General features: G+C 34.1%; 3 protein-coding genes across 8 annotated transcripts; 2 read left to right on the forward strand and 1 right to left on the reverse strand.

Annotated features, from left to right (window-relative positions):
• The first annotated feature begins 327 nt into the window (after positions 1-327).
• Positions 328-5061, forward strand: LOC100792586 (protein DYAD). Its single transcript, XM_003532331.5, has 8 exons — positions 328-688; positions 2743-3092; positions 3183-3509; positions 3598-3655; positions 3733-3816; positions 4043-4323; positions 4452-4566; positions 4660-5061. The coding sequence occupies exons 2-8, from the start codon at positions 2821-2823 to the stop codon at positions 4753-4755; spliced, it is 1233 nt and encodes a 410-aa protein (XP_003532379.1). The 5' UTR covers positions 328-688; positions 2743-2820; the 3' UTR covers positions 4756-5061.
• Positions 5062-7709: 2648 nt separating this feature from the next.
• CDPK (Calcium-dependent protein kinase SK5) lies at positions 7710-11767 on the forward strand. Of its 2 annotated transcripts, NM_001251588.3 has the most exons (7): positions 7842-8604; positions 9069-9212; positions 9300-9452; positions 9552-9667; positions 10656-10823; positions 11058-11282; positions 11417-11767. In NM_001251588.3, exons 1-7 carry the CDS (start codon positions 8040-8042, stop codon positions 11570-11572), a joined length of 1527 nt encoding a protein of 508 aa, NP_001238517.2. In that variant the 5' UTR covers positions 7842-8039; the 3' UTR covers positions 11573-11767. The 2 variants fall into 2 exon arrangements, with proteins under 2 accessions (XP_040873598.1, NP_001238517.2); XM_041017664.1 differs by having other exon boundaries at positions 7710-8604; positions 9069-9452; positions 11417-11746.
• A 3120-nt stretch (positions 11768-14887) lies between these two features.
• Positions 14888-19167, reverse strand: LOC100793117 (VQ motif-containing protein 31). 5 transcript variants are annotated; one of them, XM_006584616.4, is made up of 2 exons: positions 17721-19167; positions 14888-15591 (listed from the first exon to the last, which is right to left on the reverse strand). In XM_006584616.4, the coding sequence occupies exon 2, from the start codon at positions 15583-15585 to the stop codon at positions 15055-15057; it is 531 nt and encodes a 176-aa protein (XP_006584679.1). In that variant the 5' UTR covers positions 15586-15591; positions 17721-19167; the 3' UTR covers positions 14888-15054. The 5 variants fall into 5 exon arrangements, with proteins under 5 accessions (XP_006584679.1, XP_006584677.1, XP_040873799.1 ...); XM_006584614.4 differs by having other exon boundaries at positions 14888-15633; XM_041017865.1 differs by lacking the exon at positions 17721-19167 and adding an exon at positions 15927-17712 and having other exon boundaries at positions 14888-15633.
• Positions 19168-19407: the final 240 nt, after the last annotated feature.

Here is a 19407-nt window from a genome sequence, read left to right on the forward strand (position 1 = left end):
TAAGTAAATATTAATTGTTAGTTTATTAAATTTTTATTAATAAAATGAGTCGAATTTGTAATTTTTTTTCTTTTATTTTTTTAATCATTAAACCAATCTTACATCTCTTTAAATGTATTTTTATGAGAAAAAATTATCCCATTTTCCTTATTCATGTGACTTTTTTTTCATTTTAATTTAACTTAATTGTAAAGTTATAATAAAAAAATTATTGTCTAATACTATTTGAAAAATGATGAAGAATGGGAATTCATAACAAAAATATAGATGACAATTCACCGTGATTGGGTTGTCATATATATCATTTTGAGTGGGCAAGCGACTGGGGTCAAGAAGCGGCCAACGAGCACAGCCGTGTGATTGTGAAAGGTTAAAACCAACAATAAAATTGACGAGATATATTTTTATTATTTTTGAGTTTGAGTCAAAACCTTTTTAATAAGATATGAAAAATCAACTCAGTCTCGATTTTTTACATAATACTTTTTTAATTTTTAAAATTTTAATGATTCGAGGGTTTTGTGGGGTTTGGCGGTTAGGGTTTAGTTTCAGTATTTAAAAAGTGAGAAAAGAAAGGTATGTGGCCATATGTTAGTAATTCGTTGGAAGTAACGCTAGCTTCAGAAGTCGATGGTTTGCTTTCTTCGCACCGTGTCCGCCCGCCTCTTCTCCTCCTCGGTTTGCCACTGTAAAACCCCTTTTTCCTTCTTTTTTTCCTTCTTCTTCATCGTATTCGCTCAATTCACTTTCATTCCTGATGTTTCCTTGTTGATTGCACTCTTAATCGGCGATTGGGGTGCATTATCTTTGAATCGGTTTTCTTTTTCCTGTAATTTCCCGTTTAGATTGGACTTTTCTGTGGTATTTACGTTCCCTGATTTCCTAGCGATGCCAATTTGTTTTTGTTCAGTCAAACTTTTCTTTTTTAACCTAAGATATTAATTGTTGTGGACTGTGGTTGTTTTTTGTTCTGTATTCTACTGTTTGATTTTATAAGCCATGAACCTCTTGAATGATTTTGTGGCTGAAAATTCTATTGTTCAATTAAACCAATTTTCACTGCTCGGGTCGTTCTATTTTTAGCCTTCTGTTTTGATTGTTGGAAATACTTAGCACTTGATCGTCATTGGGGTTGTTTACCTATTTTCCTTTTTGAATATGTAATGCAAATATTGAAGAATCTGTTTGGAGTTTGAACACTCCTTTGAGTAATCCCTTCTCTTTCTCTTCCTAATCATTATGCATATGGGTTTGGGAACATGACTTATCATGGAAGTAGTGCGAAGGTCATTATGGGTATGGTTCACATTTCTGTTAATTTTACTGGCCATCTTTTGTAAAAGATGAAGAGATAATTCAGAAAAGTTGTTGTAGTTTGAGAAATTGAGTCCATGTCATTGATTTACCTGAATAATCTAATCACAAGGCCAACCAATTCATAAAAGCATGCTGACGACTACTTGCAGTATTATTGCGTTCCAACAACTTTGAACCCAAATGCATGCAGTATGATTGAGCTATTGACTGGCTCAATTTGTTGACACCATAAGAGAAAGTTCTTGTCATTGAGCTTCTCTGTAACTTGATGAGAGAAGGTTGTTGGAGCTGTTACCGGAACAGAAAATGAAGTAGAATCCGGAGTTGGAGGATGAGTGGTGATAGGTGTACAGAAAAAGGTGGCAGTGGAGGAGGAGGAACAGTTTCGGAAGCCATGAATAAGGATCAATGTCTAGGTTTCCGTCAGCTTTGGGATATTAAAATCCCACCTAGAGCTCTATCTTTTGCCTGGAGATTACTTTGGGATAGGCTTCCCTCTAAGGAGAACTTATCTAGGAGACAAGTTGAGATTGACAATGACCTTTGTCCCTTCTGTCAAAGCAAATCTGAATCTGCCTCTTATCTGTTTTTCACATGTCAAAAAGTTTTGCCTTTGTGGTGGGAATTTAATTCCTGGGTTAGGGAAGACAGAGTTCTCCATTGTAGGCCGATGGATAATTTCCTCCAGCACTCAGCCATAGCAGGCTCGAAGGTTACCAATAGAAGATGGAAAATATGGTGGATAGCAGCTACAAGGTCAATATGGAAGCTCAGAAATGATATGATCTTTCAGAATCAGCCTTTTCACATCTCGAAGTTGGTGGATAATACAAATTTTCTCACTTGGTCCTGGCTGAGGGGGTGGGAAAAGGATTTTAATGTTCCTTTCCATCAATGGTCCTCTGCTATGTCTATGGCTTTTAATTAGAGTGTGGTCTGTAGGGTTGGGCTTCTGGTGGTTTCTTGTCGGGCAGATGTAATGCTGTTTTTGTTTTCTGTTTCAGGAGATCTTCTCTCCTGTGTTATCTTGTAGTACCTCTGGTACTAGTTATCGTTTAATATATATATTATTTTCGCAGTTAAAAAAAAAACATTAGGTACTCAGCCACTGACTTACAAGCCTAGTTATATTAGTCAGGACTCAGAGTTAGTTGTAACTGTCTGACTTCAATCCATGAATTGAATTGTCATCCTGTATTTCCTTTTCTGCTTCATACTGAATTGAATTGAATTTTATAATTACATTATATGGCTTACTGTGTTCCATTGGGTATAATATTAGACATCAAGGTAATGCCATTGCTCCAAGCATTTTTGGTTCCACTTGATTCTTTTGTTGAACTTTTAAATGATAATGCTATGATGCAAATATTGGGTTCATATTTTCTGGAATATTTGATTAAAAGAATTGTTATTTTAATGCAGGAATGCAGCTGATATAGTTTACAGAAGTTGTGAAGGACCAACAGAGCACTTAAGAGAGTTTAACTGAGAGCTGCAGGGATGGCTCATTTGGATGTTTGTCATCAAGTCAGGTTCATTGGTCAGCTTGAGGAATATGGAAGTAGACTTTCTTCCAGTATTCCTACGGTAGAAGGATCAAAAGATAAAGAAGAAATCGTTGAAGTTAAACCTATCTTCATGCCAAATTTTAAGAAAAGAAAACGCCTTAGCCTTAATCGTCTTAGAGAGATCAAAGCAGATATGTGTGCAAGGCAAAGTAGTGGCACACCTAAAACAAAGTGTGAAAGCATAGACAGATGGTCAGCTAAGAGGTAAATGATTTATGATATTCTTTCTGTGTTGTTACTTGTTACTATCTTCTAACATATATTAAGTTGAGACAGTAACCTAATGCAATGTAGGTATGAGTTGGCTCAGCAAAGCATGTGGGAGGTCTTAAAGGGCGAAGGTGCAACTTTTGAAAATCCAATTACCCGACCTGCACTAAGAATGGCTGCCCGTAAACACATTGGTGATACTGGACTGTTAGACCACTTACTGAAGCACATTGATGGTAAAGTGGCACCTGGAGGAACTGAGCGGTTCCGTCGATGTTTCAACACCAAGGGAATCATGGAGTATTGGTTGGAGAGTGCTAATTTGGATGAGATTCGCCAGGAGACTGGGGTGCAAGACCCTTATATTGGTGAACTGAAAATGCTTAAAATTGAAATGGCCCAGATGAAGAAGTATTGAACTTGGAAACTCAAATTTCATAAATAATTTTGTATGCTTACTATTATATGTTCAGTTTTAATGAGTTAATTTGCATAGCAGAGACATGCAAGAGCTCATTGCCAAGAAGCAAGAAAAAAGTGAAATGTGCTTGATGGAGGTGAATAATTTAATAATTCAATGGTTTGCTATCTTGAATAGAAATTTATGAACTTTTATTTTGATATTTCTTGATAGGAGACACAGAAAAGTTTTGTGAATTGGAAAGCTATGACTGAGCAGCGTGTAACTGAGATTATGACTTCTTTGAAGGGTGTGCAGGTATCTAAGCAAGTTTATTTCTGCACTTTTTCACTCTTCAAGAATATAGATCTTGTTAATAGTTCTTTATTTTTAATGTACCTCCTTAATTAATAATTGTGTAACTTTTTTTTTTTTGGGGGGGGGGGGGGGGGAGGTGGAGCACTTTTTATTTATTTAGGCCTTAATGGGATTCATATTATGTTGAATGTATTATATGGCTTACTGTAGCTTTACATGTTGACAGGGCATGCATGAAAACATGTTGATTTGGAAAACTAAAGTTGAGCAACAGCTAATAGAAATAACCAATAAATTGAGTGATGTGCAAAAATTGAGAGAAGACACCACTTCAAGTTATCCTCCAGTAAGTTGGGAGGATTGGCTAGGAAGCACCAACACAGACAATATTCAGGGAAATGAACTCAACCTGGAGCTGCTTAATGTTCCAAAAGAGGTTGTACTTCAAGATCTGAACTCAACCCTACCAACTCAGCTGCAATGTGTAGAACTGACTAACATGAATAGGTAATCCAAGTAAAATTATATTCTTTAAAACCATTTCATGCTCCCTTTCAGGGCAAAAAAGATAAAGGAGGAAAAAATGTTGCTTTTGTTCTTTCAGTAACCCTCTCATTTTTCTCTCATGATTATAGCAATTTGCTGGAGTTGGTGCCAAAGATAAAGGAAGATCAACCTAATGTGACCCCTGATTCTTCTATGACTGTTAATTCAAAGTCAGACCTTGACAATTCATTGATATTGTATCAGGTGGTGTCAATAGTATTACATGTGTGTGTATAATATTTTCTCAATTTTTATATTTTTCAGTTTAATAATCATCGTATAATATTTTTCTTACAGGAAATGATCATGGAATTATTTACATCGAGGGATAAAATGGAGCAGCAGTTATTGCAGATAGCAAATACTGTATATGGCATGCTGACAATGAAATAGACTCTACATCGAATCGAAGTATCAATCCTAACTTAAGGATTCTAATTTATTACCATTTTCTTTTGCTACTCTCATAGAGTGTAGAGTTTAGATATTGTACAGTGTTAACAATCTTATGGGGAAGTGAAATCCTTTTCCAACCACAAATAGAATGTCACCCACAGTGAGCTTCAAATTGTTGATATTCTTCCCTGGCCTTTTACAATACAATTGGTTTTAAGGTAGGTCACTAGGTCAATGGTAGGGCTGTTATTCAGTGACAATTTTTCTAGTTTTGTTAAGTAAAAAATTAAGCTCCTTTTGGTAGCTCTTCTGGTAGTTTTTTATTAAACATTTTAGCTCGAGTAAGTCATGAAAATGTGCTTAAACCTTATTTGGGGGATAAGTTGCTATCTGTAAAATTTCTACAGTACATCTGATCTTTCGGGTGTTATTAACAATTAACTTATGCTTTATTTTGATGACACAATGTAGCTGATGGTACGTACTTAATCCCTCGACGCAGTTTTTAACATTTGTTTTTACCAAGTAAAATTGAATGAATAATATAGCAGTGTAAATGTTTTTTCACATGATTATTTATATATATATATTATAAGTTTATTTACTTTTATAATAATTATGTAAAAGTCAATGATTATTGGTTGATGGTGTAAGATTTATGATGGTGTAAACTCATTAAAATTTTACTAACGGATTCAGTTTAGCAGGAGGAATTAGTCTTTTATAATGTGATTAATCAAGGTTTGAATTCTACTTAAAGAAGTGTTCAAATTTAATGTCCCATGGTGCCTCAAATAAGATTATTGCCTTTGAAGGAGACATGTGAAAAGTAAAATAAAAATTTATATATCCTGCTTTAGGAATTAGAGGTAGCATCTAAATTAATACTCCAGGTTAATACGGCCTTCAACCTGCATTTCAAGCTTTCCTTTGTAGAATTGCTTTTTCTCTTTGTTTTTTTTTTTTTTGAGAAGGTGGTTAACCAAACCATTAACCACAAATTATTCTCATTCAAACTATTGGAGACAATTTGACAATAGAGTGAGAAATTGGAGACAATAGATTCAAATATATGTATAAATAGGAGGCAAAATACAAAAAAAAAAAAAAAAGAACTTTAGGTATATAGTTATATTTTTTTCAAAGTGAGGGTGCATTTGCACACTAACATAGGTCCTCCACAAAACTATCCAAACTCTCCATTAGTCCATTAGTATTTAGTACCTTAAAATTAATTTATTTAGATTTATATCAAATTGAAAGAGATTGATTGAGAGTGTCTGTCTCCAGTAAAAAAAATCAAAAGTGTCTGTCAAACAAACACGAAACTTTCAGGATAAGGGGACGCAAGTGAATTGGATTTTCTTGATGATTATGTCTTAAAAAAATATAGAATGAAAATATTGAAAAGCCTTACTATAACTTAAAATTATTCTCATATCTCGTTTTTTAAGGATAGATCATACATAAATTATTAGTATCGTTACTATTTATTATCCTTGAATTATGAATACCTGACCCAATGGCGGCAGGTGGACTCACGTGCGTAGAAAAAATATTACTCTAGAGTCTAGAGAGTTAAAGTGGATATCCCTCTAAAAACAAAATTGCCCATCATGGCATAATGCATACTTAAATTGTAAATTGGCCAAGTTGTAGAAAGTAAGTAAAAAAAACTGTTTATGTCATTACTTTATTTGAAGTTTTGAGCATATGAATAGCGTAGCGATAATGGCAAAGAGATGAATGGCACGTGACTGAGTGCACAAATCAACAAAATACTGCCTCTTAGAAAAGCCCCTCCATTGGATTCGTTAGAAGACTTTGTCGTAACTATAAAGTATAAACATTTGTACTCGTTCATTCAGTCACACACGTGATCAATTGCATTCTACAGTCCTTTTCAACCTCTTTCGAGGTCATGTGATTCTTCTGATTTTACATGCACTCGCGTATAGAAAAATAATAATTCTGACTCCTATTATAATTATCATTAGTCCCTCTAACTTATTTTTTTATTCTTTCTTTGGGTGAGCCGGAAAAGAAGAGGTCATATACTTTCTTTGGGCAAGAAATACACTACCTAAATAAACAGGGTGTTTATGGATTGGACTAAATCAATTTCAACGACAAAAATCATTCAATTCAATTATTATAATTTTTTTATAAAATTTAAATATAATTCAATCTAATTAAGAATATAAATGATTAATATTGAGTTGTGTTTGATCTAATTTTATATCTAATTCAATCAAATATATATGGTTAGGTTGAGTTTGTTGTTCTTTGTTGTGCAATCCAACCTGAATTAAATTATTATGATATCAAAACTCTTTTGCTTGATATTTATCTCAAGTTGACATTGAATAAAATGTAAAAATTGTATTATATTATCATATGAAGAAAACAGAAAAAATTGTCTCTATCATGTGTTTTTTCTTCTCATGTGAGCAAACATTAAATAATAATTGAATAATTTCATGGTTACTTTTCATGTGGTAATCTATCAAAAACAAGCTTAAAATGTTTTTATCTACCAGGTACAGGGTAGCTCGTCGAGGTATGGGAGAGTTATGATGGCTCTTTCAAAAGAAGTTTAAAATTCTCACCTACGGTTTGCATGCGTCATTAATTAAGATAATATAAAAGAAGAAAAAAGTGACACCAACAGCTTATTAATTGAAAATATGGGGTCTTTGATAAAAGGATAAGGTTTAAGTATGTCTTGGTACATTTTTTTCTCTCTCAACACTCTGTACTTTGTAGACTTCTTTAGAATTCATGTCCGTCGCGAGTTTTTCTTCCAGAATAAAAAAAAAATTGAGTATCTTTTCCATTTTAAAAAACTAGTGACAGTGACTAATACATAATTAAATATATTTATATTCATTTAAAAACATTTTAAGAAAATGAGGCATGTAACATCAATTACAAGTGCCCCAAAGAAAATACACCTTGGAAGAGTAAAAGTGGCTAGCTCCACGAAGATACCTCCTTAACATATACTTTCTAAACGTGTTTTCTTGTATAATTTTTAGACAAATAGAGCTTTTTTATTTTATTTTATTGATTAATAATAGCAGAACATGTCCTTCATTCAATTCAAAGTCTAACGTGACCAGCCCATAGTTACCTTGAGCTTGTTGTTGGCTGTTAATTTGTTGAGAGAGAGCAATCAAAAACATTCATGGCGTCTTCCAAGGAGAGAGAAGAAAACACCAATTAACCACCACCTGATAGGCTGATACAATACAATCTCCTTTCCTTTTTCGACAACAAGAATGGCTGCGAAATCTAGTTCGAGTTCGACAACAACAAACGTGGTGACTCTGAAGGCGGCGTGGGTTCTCCCGCAGCGCACGCAGAACATCCGTGAGGTGTACGAGGTTGGGCGGAAGCTCGGGCAGGGCCAATTCGGGACCACCTTCGAGTGCACGCGCCGTGCGAGTGGTGGGAAGTTCGCGTGCAAGTCGATTCCGAAGCGGAAGCTGCTGTGCAAGGAGGACTACGAGGACGTGTGGCGGGAGATTCAGATAATGCACCACTTGTCGGAACACGCCAACGTTGTCCGCATCGAAGGGACGTACGAGGATTCCACGGCCGTGCACCTGGTCATGGAGTTGTGCGAGGGTGGAGAGTTGTTTGACAGGATCGTGCAGAAGGGACACTACAGCGAGAGACAGGCGGCGAGGTTGATAAAGACGATTGTTGAGGTTGTTGAGGCGTGTCACTCGCTAGGGGTCATGCATAGGGACCTTAAGCCTGAGAATTTCTTGTTTGATACCATTGATGAGGATGCTAAGCTTAAGGCCACCGATTTCGGCTTGTCTGTTTTTTACAAGCCTGGTGGGTTTCTTTTCTTTTTATTTCTAATTAATCATCTGTAGGGAGATAGATGTCAGCCCTTAAATCACAATTTTTTACCTCTCACCCAAGGGATTTTCTAGATTAGGCTTGGTGTTGTGTGAGAATGAACTGGATTAGTTTATCTGTGCAGGGTTAAAATGGGTAAAATAAAAAACAAGGAAAGGGAGCTCTAATGGATAACTTTTTAATTCCAACATTTTCTTCCATTGTTTTGGTGTCTTAACGCATGACTCTTTTCCTTTTCTATCTGCTATACAATAGCTATATATGTGCCACTGATTATCATGTGGAACCTATACTCGGCTATTTAAAATTTAAGTACAAGTTATGCAGTCTCATCTTACTGTTACAACTCTATTTTTCTACCTTTGTTGGATCAACTGGAAATGCTTACATGCTAGCTGTATATGCCCCTACGCCTAACACCTTAAGATACTTTTCAGGTGAATCCTTTTGTGATGTTGTCGGGAGCCCATACTATGTCGCACCAGAGGTCTTGCGCAAGCTCTATGGACCTGAATCAGATGTTTGGAGTGCAGGGGTTATTCTGTACATCTTATTAAGTGGGGTGCCACCATTTTGGGCCGGTAATTATTTGCTATTTATATGTTCAATTATCATCATATTTGTGGTTTCTTCATTGATATTACTGATCTGCATATTATTACCTTCAGAATCTGAACCGGGGATCTTCCGACAGATTTTACTAGGAAAACTTGATTTTCATTCTGAGCCTTGGCCTAGCATTTCAGACAGTGCCAAGGATCTAATTCGGAAAATGCTTGATCAAAATCCAAAAACAAGGCTTACAGCACATGAAGTACTCCGTAAGTCTCTTGAACTCCAAAAACTAGTTTACTACAAACTACTAAGTACAAACAATTCTTAGAATGGCTTAACAGCTGTAAGATGTCTTTCTATGTCAGGCCACCCATGGATTGTTGATGACAACATTGCACCTGATAAACCTCTTGATTCTGCAGTTTTATCACGTCTGAAACAATTCTCTGCCATGAATAAATTGAAAAAGATGGCATTGCGTGTAAGGCTTCTTTAGAACTTTTTACCAAGTCTAGATAATTTCTTTGTGCTTGTTGAATATTATGAGATTTTAGATATTGAGGGAGGAAAAGAGATAAAAGAGAATGAAATAATAAATTGTTAATGACGAAGATGTATTTCAATGTATTGAAGTTATGTTATATGTTTATAAAACCTAGAGTACCAATCATTATTTATTTTAACCAAAATCCTAACTAATTTGAGAAACAAATTATAATCAGATAAGGAAATATAATTATTCATCCTAAGAGATAATGAGGAAACAGGGAAATTAAATATAGAATTGGATATTTTAGTAACAAGTTTGCTTCCATGAGTTCTCAGTTGTGTGTCTTCATATGCATATTTATTACTAGAAATGGATTTCTCAACAGCTATCATTGGTTAGATATATTTCATTGATATAAAGGCTGATTTTTACTTTATATAGATTCTTGTTATACACGTGCTTTTGGATTCTGTTTCTTAATTTTGGTTCTCTGGTTTGACTTGTGAAGTCTATTTTGTTCGAGTGTTGGATATGGACCATGAGGCAGCCTCATCCTTATTATAAGATCATTTAGATGATTTTTTTTTTTTTGTTTAATTTCTTAATTTCAGTTCAGCTCTGAAAGAACTTGAACCATTCTTTTCATGCAAGTTTTGGTTGCTTCAAGTAGAGAATACCAAGGTCGGAAATCTAACAAATATAATTTGAAAGAAGTTCATTTACATTCCTTGTTAAAATTGTCATTTTCCCTCATTGTTCCTATGCCAAGTTTTCTATTAAATTAATGCTAATCTGCAGAAATGAAATACTTTCCAACCTTAGCCTTAACTTCGAGCATCATTATGTTGTCTCTGGTTCGTTAAACATCGGAGTTCATAAAGTCTTCCTGGAAACAAGAAATTGAATGTGATCCATATGTGAGTCATGTGAATGTCATCCTAATACCAAAACAATTACAGTTTTGCTTGCTTGATCTTAGGTTATTGCTGAGAGGCTATCTGAAGAAGAAATTGGTGGACTGAAAGAGTTATTCAAGATGATTGACACAGACAACAGTGGAACCATAACGTTTGATGAGTTAAAAGATGGTTTGAAGCGAGTAGGATCTGAACTTATGGAGTCTGAAATCAAGGATCTTATGGATGCTGTAAGATTTTTTTAGGAATGCTAATAACAGTGTAATACTCCTCAACATACTATCATTAGGTGAAATCTATGTGGGTTGACCCAAATAAGGATCACATGAATTTCATCTAACAAAAGAGTATTTTGAAAAGTGTCTGTTATTAGCATTTTCTTTTTGGTAAATTATGTTCATTTTCTTGATATATGATGCTTTGCCTTTAATTTTTTAACATAAGATCTTATTTGGCAATGGCAGGCGGATATTGATAAAAGTGGGACAATTGATTATGGTGAATTCATTGCTGCCACTGTCCATTTAAATAAGCTGGAGAGAGAGGAAAACCTAGTGTCGGCCTTCTCCTATTTTGACAAAGATGGCAGTGGTTACATAACCCTTGATGAGATACAACAAGCTTGTAAGGACTTTGGTTTAGATGATATCCATATTGACGACATGATCAAGGAAATTGATCAAGATAACGTAAGTATCATTCTATGTCTTGTCATTGTAAGTTTTCTTGTAATGAGGCATAAGATCATCAAATTTCATCTTGTAATGTCTCCGTCGGTGTCAAATTTTTTGTTGGGGGTATTAATGGAAGGTTTGTGGTGCAGGATGGGCAAATAGATTATGGGGAATTTGCTGCCATGATGAGAAAAGGCAATGGAGGAATTGGGAGGCGAACTATGAGAAAAACACTAAATTTAAGAGATGCTCTTGGATTAGTAGACAATGGGTCCAATCAAGTTATTGAGGGCTACTTTAAGTAATAATTACTTGGAGACAAAATTGACCAAATATTAATTTAGTAAATTTCTACGTTGTTTGTAGTTGCTTGACCAAATTTTGCGTATCTTTTAAATTATAGACCCATCTTTCCTGGAAAGTTTTTCATCTTGATCTGGATGAGGTCCATGAAAAAATGAAATGGTCCATACAACGAATTGCAGCTCCTTTATAGTTTATATCATGCCCCATTTAATTTCAGGGTCTGTTTGACAGGGTGAAAGGAAAAATAAAGGAGGAATTTTCTTTTCTTCTAAACTAAACAAGAGAAAAAATTATATTATTATCCATGTTTTCACTTCCCTCTTTCTTTTCTTCTATTCAAACACATTATTAATCAGTAATAATGGACTATTACTCAAATGAAATTTCTCTCTCTCTCATTGTATATAATATCTTATTCACTATAGTATAATATAACTGAGCATCAATGATGGATCACATACAATCATTACCTTCTTTCACTTGCAGTAGTTGTCCTCACTCATCATCAATGATGGATCACATGAAAGAAGAAAATGACTAATACCGAAAAAAAAAACGACTTACAAATGCTGTGGGACACCCACTTTTCCTAATTTCGACCCAAAATTAGAGAAATTAAAATCTCCATGCTTTTGTTTTCTTGGAGGCAGTAAGCTTCGTGAAGAAAATAAGGAGAAAAATAACCGTGAATGCCATGCAGATTTTTTATCAAGGTATTTTCTTGGCAGTGATAAAAGGTTCGTCAGTTCTTAAAAAATAGTATTTCAATGCTCTATCCATTTGACAAACTTAATCTAATCTAGTCCTTCAATTTGGTTGATAGGAAATAATAATCATGAAGTACCCAAATGTAGTTTATCATAGTACCATCTAAGTTTAACAACAACTTATGGCTTGAAGATCAAGAATATTTAAATGACATGCTTGCAGCAAACCCCCAATCCATTGTTCTCATCAGTTGTAGAAAACACAAAAATGATTACTTAAGCAGTGAGCACACAGATAACTTACACAAAACCATGTGTTAAAAAGACTACAAAGTTACTATCTCTATGGAATTCCAAACTATCTAGTCTAAAGTAAGTTAATGCTCAAAGGGACTTTCCAGCTGTCATAATCAATCATTGAAAATTGTTGGCTTGAAACATGTAATTCAATTTAAGTAGTAAGGTGTAAATCTTTATCAAAATAGCCCCTGTACCCTTGCATTTACATTTATCAAAAAGATGGTGTGAGAAAGCTAACATGCTAGCACAGAAGAAATTCTGAGATTTTGACAATTGTCCTTCAACCTTTTCTGAAATTTTCTTAGTTACAAATGATTGACTGTCGGCATAAACAGACACAAGTAGAATTAGAGACATGTAATAAAAATCAGAGCCATATCAAACATCATTAACCTTGAGTGATGTGAATAATAATGATAAGCCACTTATGCTTCGGGGATACCCAAAGGCAATAAATAGTTTCAAACTTCTATACATTAAGAGTTCAATTAATGGTAGTAATTATGAGCTTAGTATCTTCAAATAACACATACTAGTCACATAGCAGTTACAGTATAAACATAAAAGATTCACATGGACCATGAAACCAAAAAAGTAAAGGACCAATGTTACATCAGACAAGCTAACTGTGTAGGGAATTCTATTCCAATTAAGAAAAAATCTACCAAAGTCAAAACAGAAATTCTATTAATTTCTTCTCAAAATAAAAATTCAACGAAGAATCGGAACCCACCTCCCATCCATTTTCACTCAAAACAGAGAAGAAAACAAACCACATAGAAGAAAAAAAAATAACTCCAAAAACAAATCCAACCATTTTGTACAAGCTACAATAGATTGTCAAAATTAGTTTGATTATATTTAGAGTGATTCATCACTGAATTAACAAAATTAGGTTGATTTATTGTCATAATGATTGTTAATGATGACATGGCAAAATATGTTCCTTATGGATTTTTGGTTCACTTCACTCTATAGTCTATACTAACCAACTTCATTGTTCAGCCTCAGTCAGACAGTGATAAAACCTAATTTAATTGGTTTGCAATACCCACAGCATGGTCAATGTTATCTTCCATGATATGAGCTTATAACATTTCTCATCATTTAGTTATACTTATTTCACCTCAAAGAAAAACATCAAATTAAATGGTAACAGACCAATGTATTTTCCTAGAGCAGCTGCTATGTAATTTGTGGTTGACTGTCAGAAGGAGGACACAAGTAAGAGGTCAGGAGGAAGAAGTAGGGGTAAAGTATTTGAAGAGAGGGATAAAATGATCTTTTCTAGAAGGGTTAAAGTTTTGTATGGGTTAAGAGCAATTGTGGTAAGGGCCAATAGTAACATTCCTCTTATAATTGTTTTACATCAACTTTATAACTCACGGGTTAAATAAATTGCCAAAACAAATTGTATTTAAATATAACTTCATATTACATAGTCATAGCCATTTATTTCCTGTATTCCTACTATTACATCATACACCTTCTATCATATTTTAAAAAACCCATCCTGAAATATAAATTTATTTTAGAATAGATTTTTCAAAATACAATAAAAGATGTTAAATGAAATAGTTGGAATGAAAAATACAATAACCATAATCCTAATATGCTCAATAGGTAAGTTAAACGGAGCATTCACAAGTCTAAATATACTCAGGCCTAGTTATTAAACTTGTGCTCAAATTTTGTTGTACTTAAAATTAAAAAAAAATATAAAAATTATTAACGAGTGTCCTTAAAACTATATGATAAATGCTATCAACATATTTCATTGTAATATTCAATATATCTTCTCTGTATTTTTAATATGCATTTTTTCTATTAATTCCTTAATTAATATTTAATATTTAATGTTCTCATGACACTCATTAAAAGGACTCAAAAAAATTAAACATCTCAAATAAAATCCAACGAAAAGTAGAACTTAGATTTTTATTTTGGTTGCAAATTAAGAAAGAGCCTTGTTTTCACATTTGTTTAATACTTTATTATTATTATTATTATTATTATTATTATTATTATTATTATTATTATTATTATTATTATTATTATTATTATTATTATTATTTAAAGTTTTTCCTTGATAATTCATGATAAAACTCTACATTAAATATCAGCGTTAATTACTAAAATCAAACTCTAATTTAATTAAAAATCAATATAAAACATATCTAAGATATTTTAGCTAAATTTTATCCTTTAATATCACTTATAAGTTCTAATCATTATAAGAATTTTTTTTTTACAATAATAAAAAACTATATGAGCAATTGTTCTGGAACCTTGAAGTGAAGATAGTACTTAAGTAACTCTCCTCAAAATAGCATGTATTACAAATTGGTAATAAATAAATAGAAGGAGGCATATATTACATATTTTCACTTACTCGAAGTACTATTGCCTCCCATACATTGGTATATGATAATCATGCTGAACATAACAGAGTAGCATGTCACAGATGGTCAAAATTATACTTTCTCACTTGCATTACGAGATGCCAGAGGAAACAAATTAAGCAACTCTGGCTCAGTATAACCTGGTTTAGCCCTTGGTGATGGATGCAAATAAAATCTCCTCTCTTTGATTGCTTTCTCCTCTTCTTCTTCTGCTGTGTTCACTGACTCTTCTTTCTTTTCATCTTCCAAATTAATTTTCAACTGAGAGAACAGTGTTGAAGGGGTGGTGGGGCTTGGAAGAAGGCTTGAACTCCCTGATCCAGGGCTTGGAGGAAAACTTGCACCTGTTCTATAATTAAAAGTGGGTTTAACAATCTCAAGTTTTGGCTTCATGTATTTTTTTCTCTCATGAAGTTTTGATGTGTTCCTTTTCACAGTTGCAACCTTTGTTGCATCTCCTTCTTTTGCTGCACTTGCTTCTGAGGGACCTGTTAAACGTTGTACTACTTCCCTGAATGCATCTGAGTTTGTCTGAACAAAGGTGGTTAGTGGTTTGCAATCTGATGCTGCTGCACCGTGGATTGGTGGCTTCTCCATTCTCATCACTCACTACATTTGACAATCAGATTTACAGATCGCTTAGCATATCACCTGCAATAATATTGATCATGATTGATGATCCTAACAAGAATGAATAATATATGAAATTTACTCTGTTATTCAATCATAAACTGTCATATATGATAAGTCTGTTGGCTTTTAAAATAACTACTTTAAAAGTCAGAATAAGAATGACTATTAATTGGTTCGACAGTATAATAATGATTACATTGACAGTGCATGCCTGTAAATTAAACTCAAATTGTAAGCAAACTTGCATCCAATAGAAGGTGGAAATCAGATACAAAATGATCCATGGGGTAACACATGAAATTGACAAATACCATTCGTATGGTATGTTTTGATCAATAGTTATTTGCAGAACTTTTGCAATCTCAGCCAAAAAAGAAAAGAAAAAACCACATTAGCAAAGAGTTTTATCTTATGAAAAAAGACGCTAAACGAAGAAATTATATGTGTATGATTGGAGAACCATGGATAGACCTATTGTAGCTGAGGGCTGTGAACATATGCAGACTTAAATAATTTGATGACTCATGATGACCCACATCATCTCCTTTCAGAATGAGAAAAGCTAAATGTTTTCTGCCCTGTCCAAAGCATGTCATATCAAATAATTCTGAGAATGGGGTATGGCTAACAAGTTAGATTAAGAGGATTTCTTACGAGCTGTGTCCATAAACACGGGACATGTATGTGAATATCCTCTACTTACAAATGTCCCCCAATAATGTTCTAGGTGGAGGGTTGGCATTTATTGACCCAACAAGTCAAGAAAATGGTGAATTGTGTCTTTCTTTTAATAGGATGTGGATGAGATTTTGCAGCTCAAAACACTTTATGCCTAACTGTCTATTACCTGGTTTACCTGTTTCTCATTGACTCTTAAGGTCTTGGAGTTGGACTTGCCTGTCTTTTTATCTCTCTCTGATCTCTCATTTATTGACTGAGATTGATAACCCATAAATTTAGGCAGGGAGCACAGACTAACTTTTAACCTTTTTTGTTTACCTCCAAATAATGTTATTTTTATGTTTTTAAAAAAATGTTATGTGCGTGCGTACAATGATTTAATTTCTCTATGGCTCCAGCTTGAAAAAAATGCACTCCATAAAATTTCACAACATCGTAAAACTATTAATCCTATGCAGCTGAAATTTGAGCAAACATTCAGGATGGACTGGAAACAGAACTCGAACTGATCAAAAAGGAGAAATCTTTGATACAATTCTTACGTGTTTTAATTAGAATTGAAGTTTCACATCGATTGTCTGCGCAAGTTCTCGAGGTGAAACTTAATTCTACTTGGAGAACAACATCAAAACACCTAAGAAACTGCTAGTTTTGTCCAACAAAATAATTGGCTTCGATTTTCTCTTTTGATACAAATTCGATATAAAATTGAACCATTAAATTGGGAGAAATGAAGCAGAAACTAACACAAACTAGCAATGGACACCAATATTAAACCACACTGTTTCTATTTTGCGTGGTAGGTAAAACAATGCAGGTGCGTTCTTGTATGTTAATATCCAAAGAAGAAAACAAGTTAAGAAAGAAAGGGAAAGGAAGAGAAAGAATAAAAAGTGTCAAAGGGAAGGAGAGAGGCCTGTTGGAAGTGAATGTAGTTAACGATTTCTGGTTGGGACAGAGAATCTCTAGGATCTGGCTTTTTGTTGTCTCTTTCGAAAAACTGTTTTTGATCATTTCAAAACGATGTCCCATAACAGTATGTAATTGTGATTCAATTTTAAAAATCATGAAAAGTTTAGAAAGAACAAAAAAAAATAACTTAAAAAAAAATAACAGAAAAGTCAAGCAAAGTCAAGTTTCTCAAATCACTTTTCTTATAGTTCCTGCCAAAAATGCATTGGCTTAACTCATATTCAAAGAAAAAGAAAAAAAAACAATGATTCTAAATAACAGCCACCTAGAACCAAATAACCACCACCGTCTGAATACAAAGAAGAAAATCAGGATGTAACACAAAATCCAGAAATAGTTTAGGAAAATTAAGAATGTTTTGCGGCATTAACACGAGAGGTTATAATAAAAACAATCTATTATTATCACTAATTATTCATCATTTGATGCAAAAAAGAAAAAAATACTCATACCTTGTCATTTTAATCCTGTTCAAGCCTTGTATTCTGAATGACAACCATCGGAGGCCAAACTATTTCATGATCTTTCTCATCTTTTAAACCTTTCCACTTACCAAATACTTCCCCAGGTGGAATTACTGAAGTACCTCTTCTGCGCAGTTCCACTTCCAAAAGCGCAGCAAACTCCCTATGGATCTTCACCTTTTTTGACCCCTTTGTTTTGCCATGAGTAATCAGAGGCTGCAGTCCTCTATACCAATCAATAGCACCAGGACCACCTCAACAAGCTGGACTGTGCCATTGCCTTTCTGGTTCATTGATCTTTTCAATAGATAGGCTATCCAAGTTCTCAAAGAAATCCTTAAAACATTTGCTCTTCTTACGAGTCTCGTGGCTCTTTTGACTAGTATCCGAATCATAATCATCACTCATTAGATCATCATCGGTATCTTCCATAGCATCAAACCCCTCCTCCTCCTCCTCCTCCTCCTCCTCCCCTTCATCATCAACACTATCATTCTTCACAGGGGACTCGTCGGTAATTTCACCCTTCACCAGGCTATCGTCAACACTCTTGGACTGCTTGGAGCCAGATATAGATTGCCAATTCTACCCATGCTCCAGTGGAGGTGGAATGAATGGATTTGAAGTCACATTATTGTTGCTTTCAGATTCGCTTGTAGTTAATTATGACCTTCCGTTTTGTTATGAAGGAGAGCATTTAGATAATTGCATTTAACCAATTCTGTTATAGGATTGCTGAGTTGGCTTTGTAGCATTGGCTAGCTTAGGATGCCAATTGCCTGTGATTTCCCTTTTCTGTTATTTTGTTATCTTTTGGATATTTGCTTCTGTATCACAGCATTTTATATAAGCACCTATGTACTGAGTAAAAGAGGCATTGAAGAAAATAATACAAGTTCCTTTCCCTTTTCTCTCTTGGGAGGCCCCTAGTCCTCGAATTCTAGGACTATCATCTGGGTTCATAACACATTTCCTCTGCCAGCAGGTGTCTTGAAGTTAACATTTTGGGACTCTTCCAGAAGCCCTTCCAACTCCCCCGTCGTTCCGAGTAACTCCATCTTTGTATTTCCGGTTGGTCTAGAATTATGAACTGGAGGACTCCATGGTTTCGCAGGCTCTATTCTTGGATTTCTTTGCATATACCACCCATTCACCATCATCTTGTCCTGAGTCTAGGTTAGCATCAGCAACACCTTGAGTTAATTGCTCAGTTTTTGGAAGAGATTCCAATACGTTTTTCCCTTCGGAAGAAGACCCACCAATGACAAACGAGCTAGGTAGCTAAGTGAACTCTAAAATGAATTATATGTTGTATTTTCGGACTTCAAACTTTCATCAAATTTTATTTTGCGCTATTTTTCACGCTGTCCGATCCACCCAATCATCTACTTACATTTACAGCTACGGAATCTATCTTCCTTCCTTTCTCATTATATACCCATTCAGTCTTTTTTTTTTTAAGGAATTCATATAATTAACAGTCTTATTAAATTTATCTTAAATTTATATATTTTCAAATTAATGAGATATATTTTTATTGTTTTTCAGGTAACTAACGTAAATGAATAATGAACCCACTAGAATTCATTAGGCTATTGTAAAAAAGAAAAAAAACAACGTAATAAATAATGTGATTAAAAAAAATACAGGCAAACTTACTCTTTGAAATAAAAAT

The sequence above is a fragment of the Glycine max genome, chromosome 8, assembly GCF_000004515.6.
Source record: "Glycine max cultivar Williams 82 chromosome 8, Glycine_max_v4.0, whole genome shotgun sequence".
Lineage (NCBI taxonomy): Eukaryota > Viridiplantae > Streptophyta > Magnoliopsida > Fabales > Fabaceae > Glycine > Glycine max.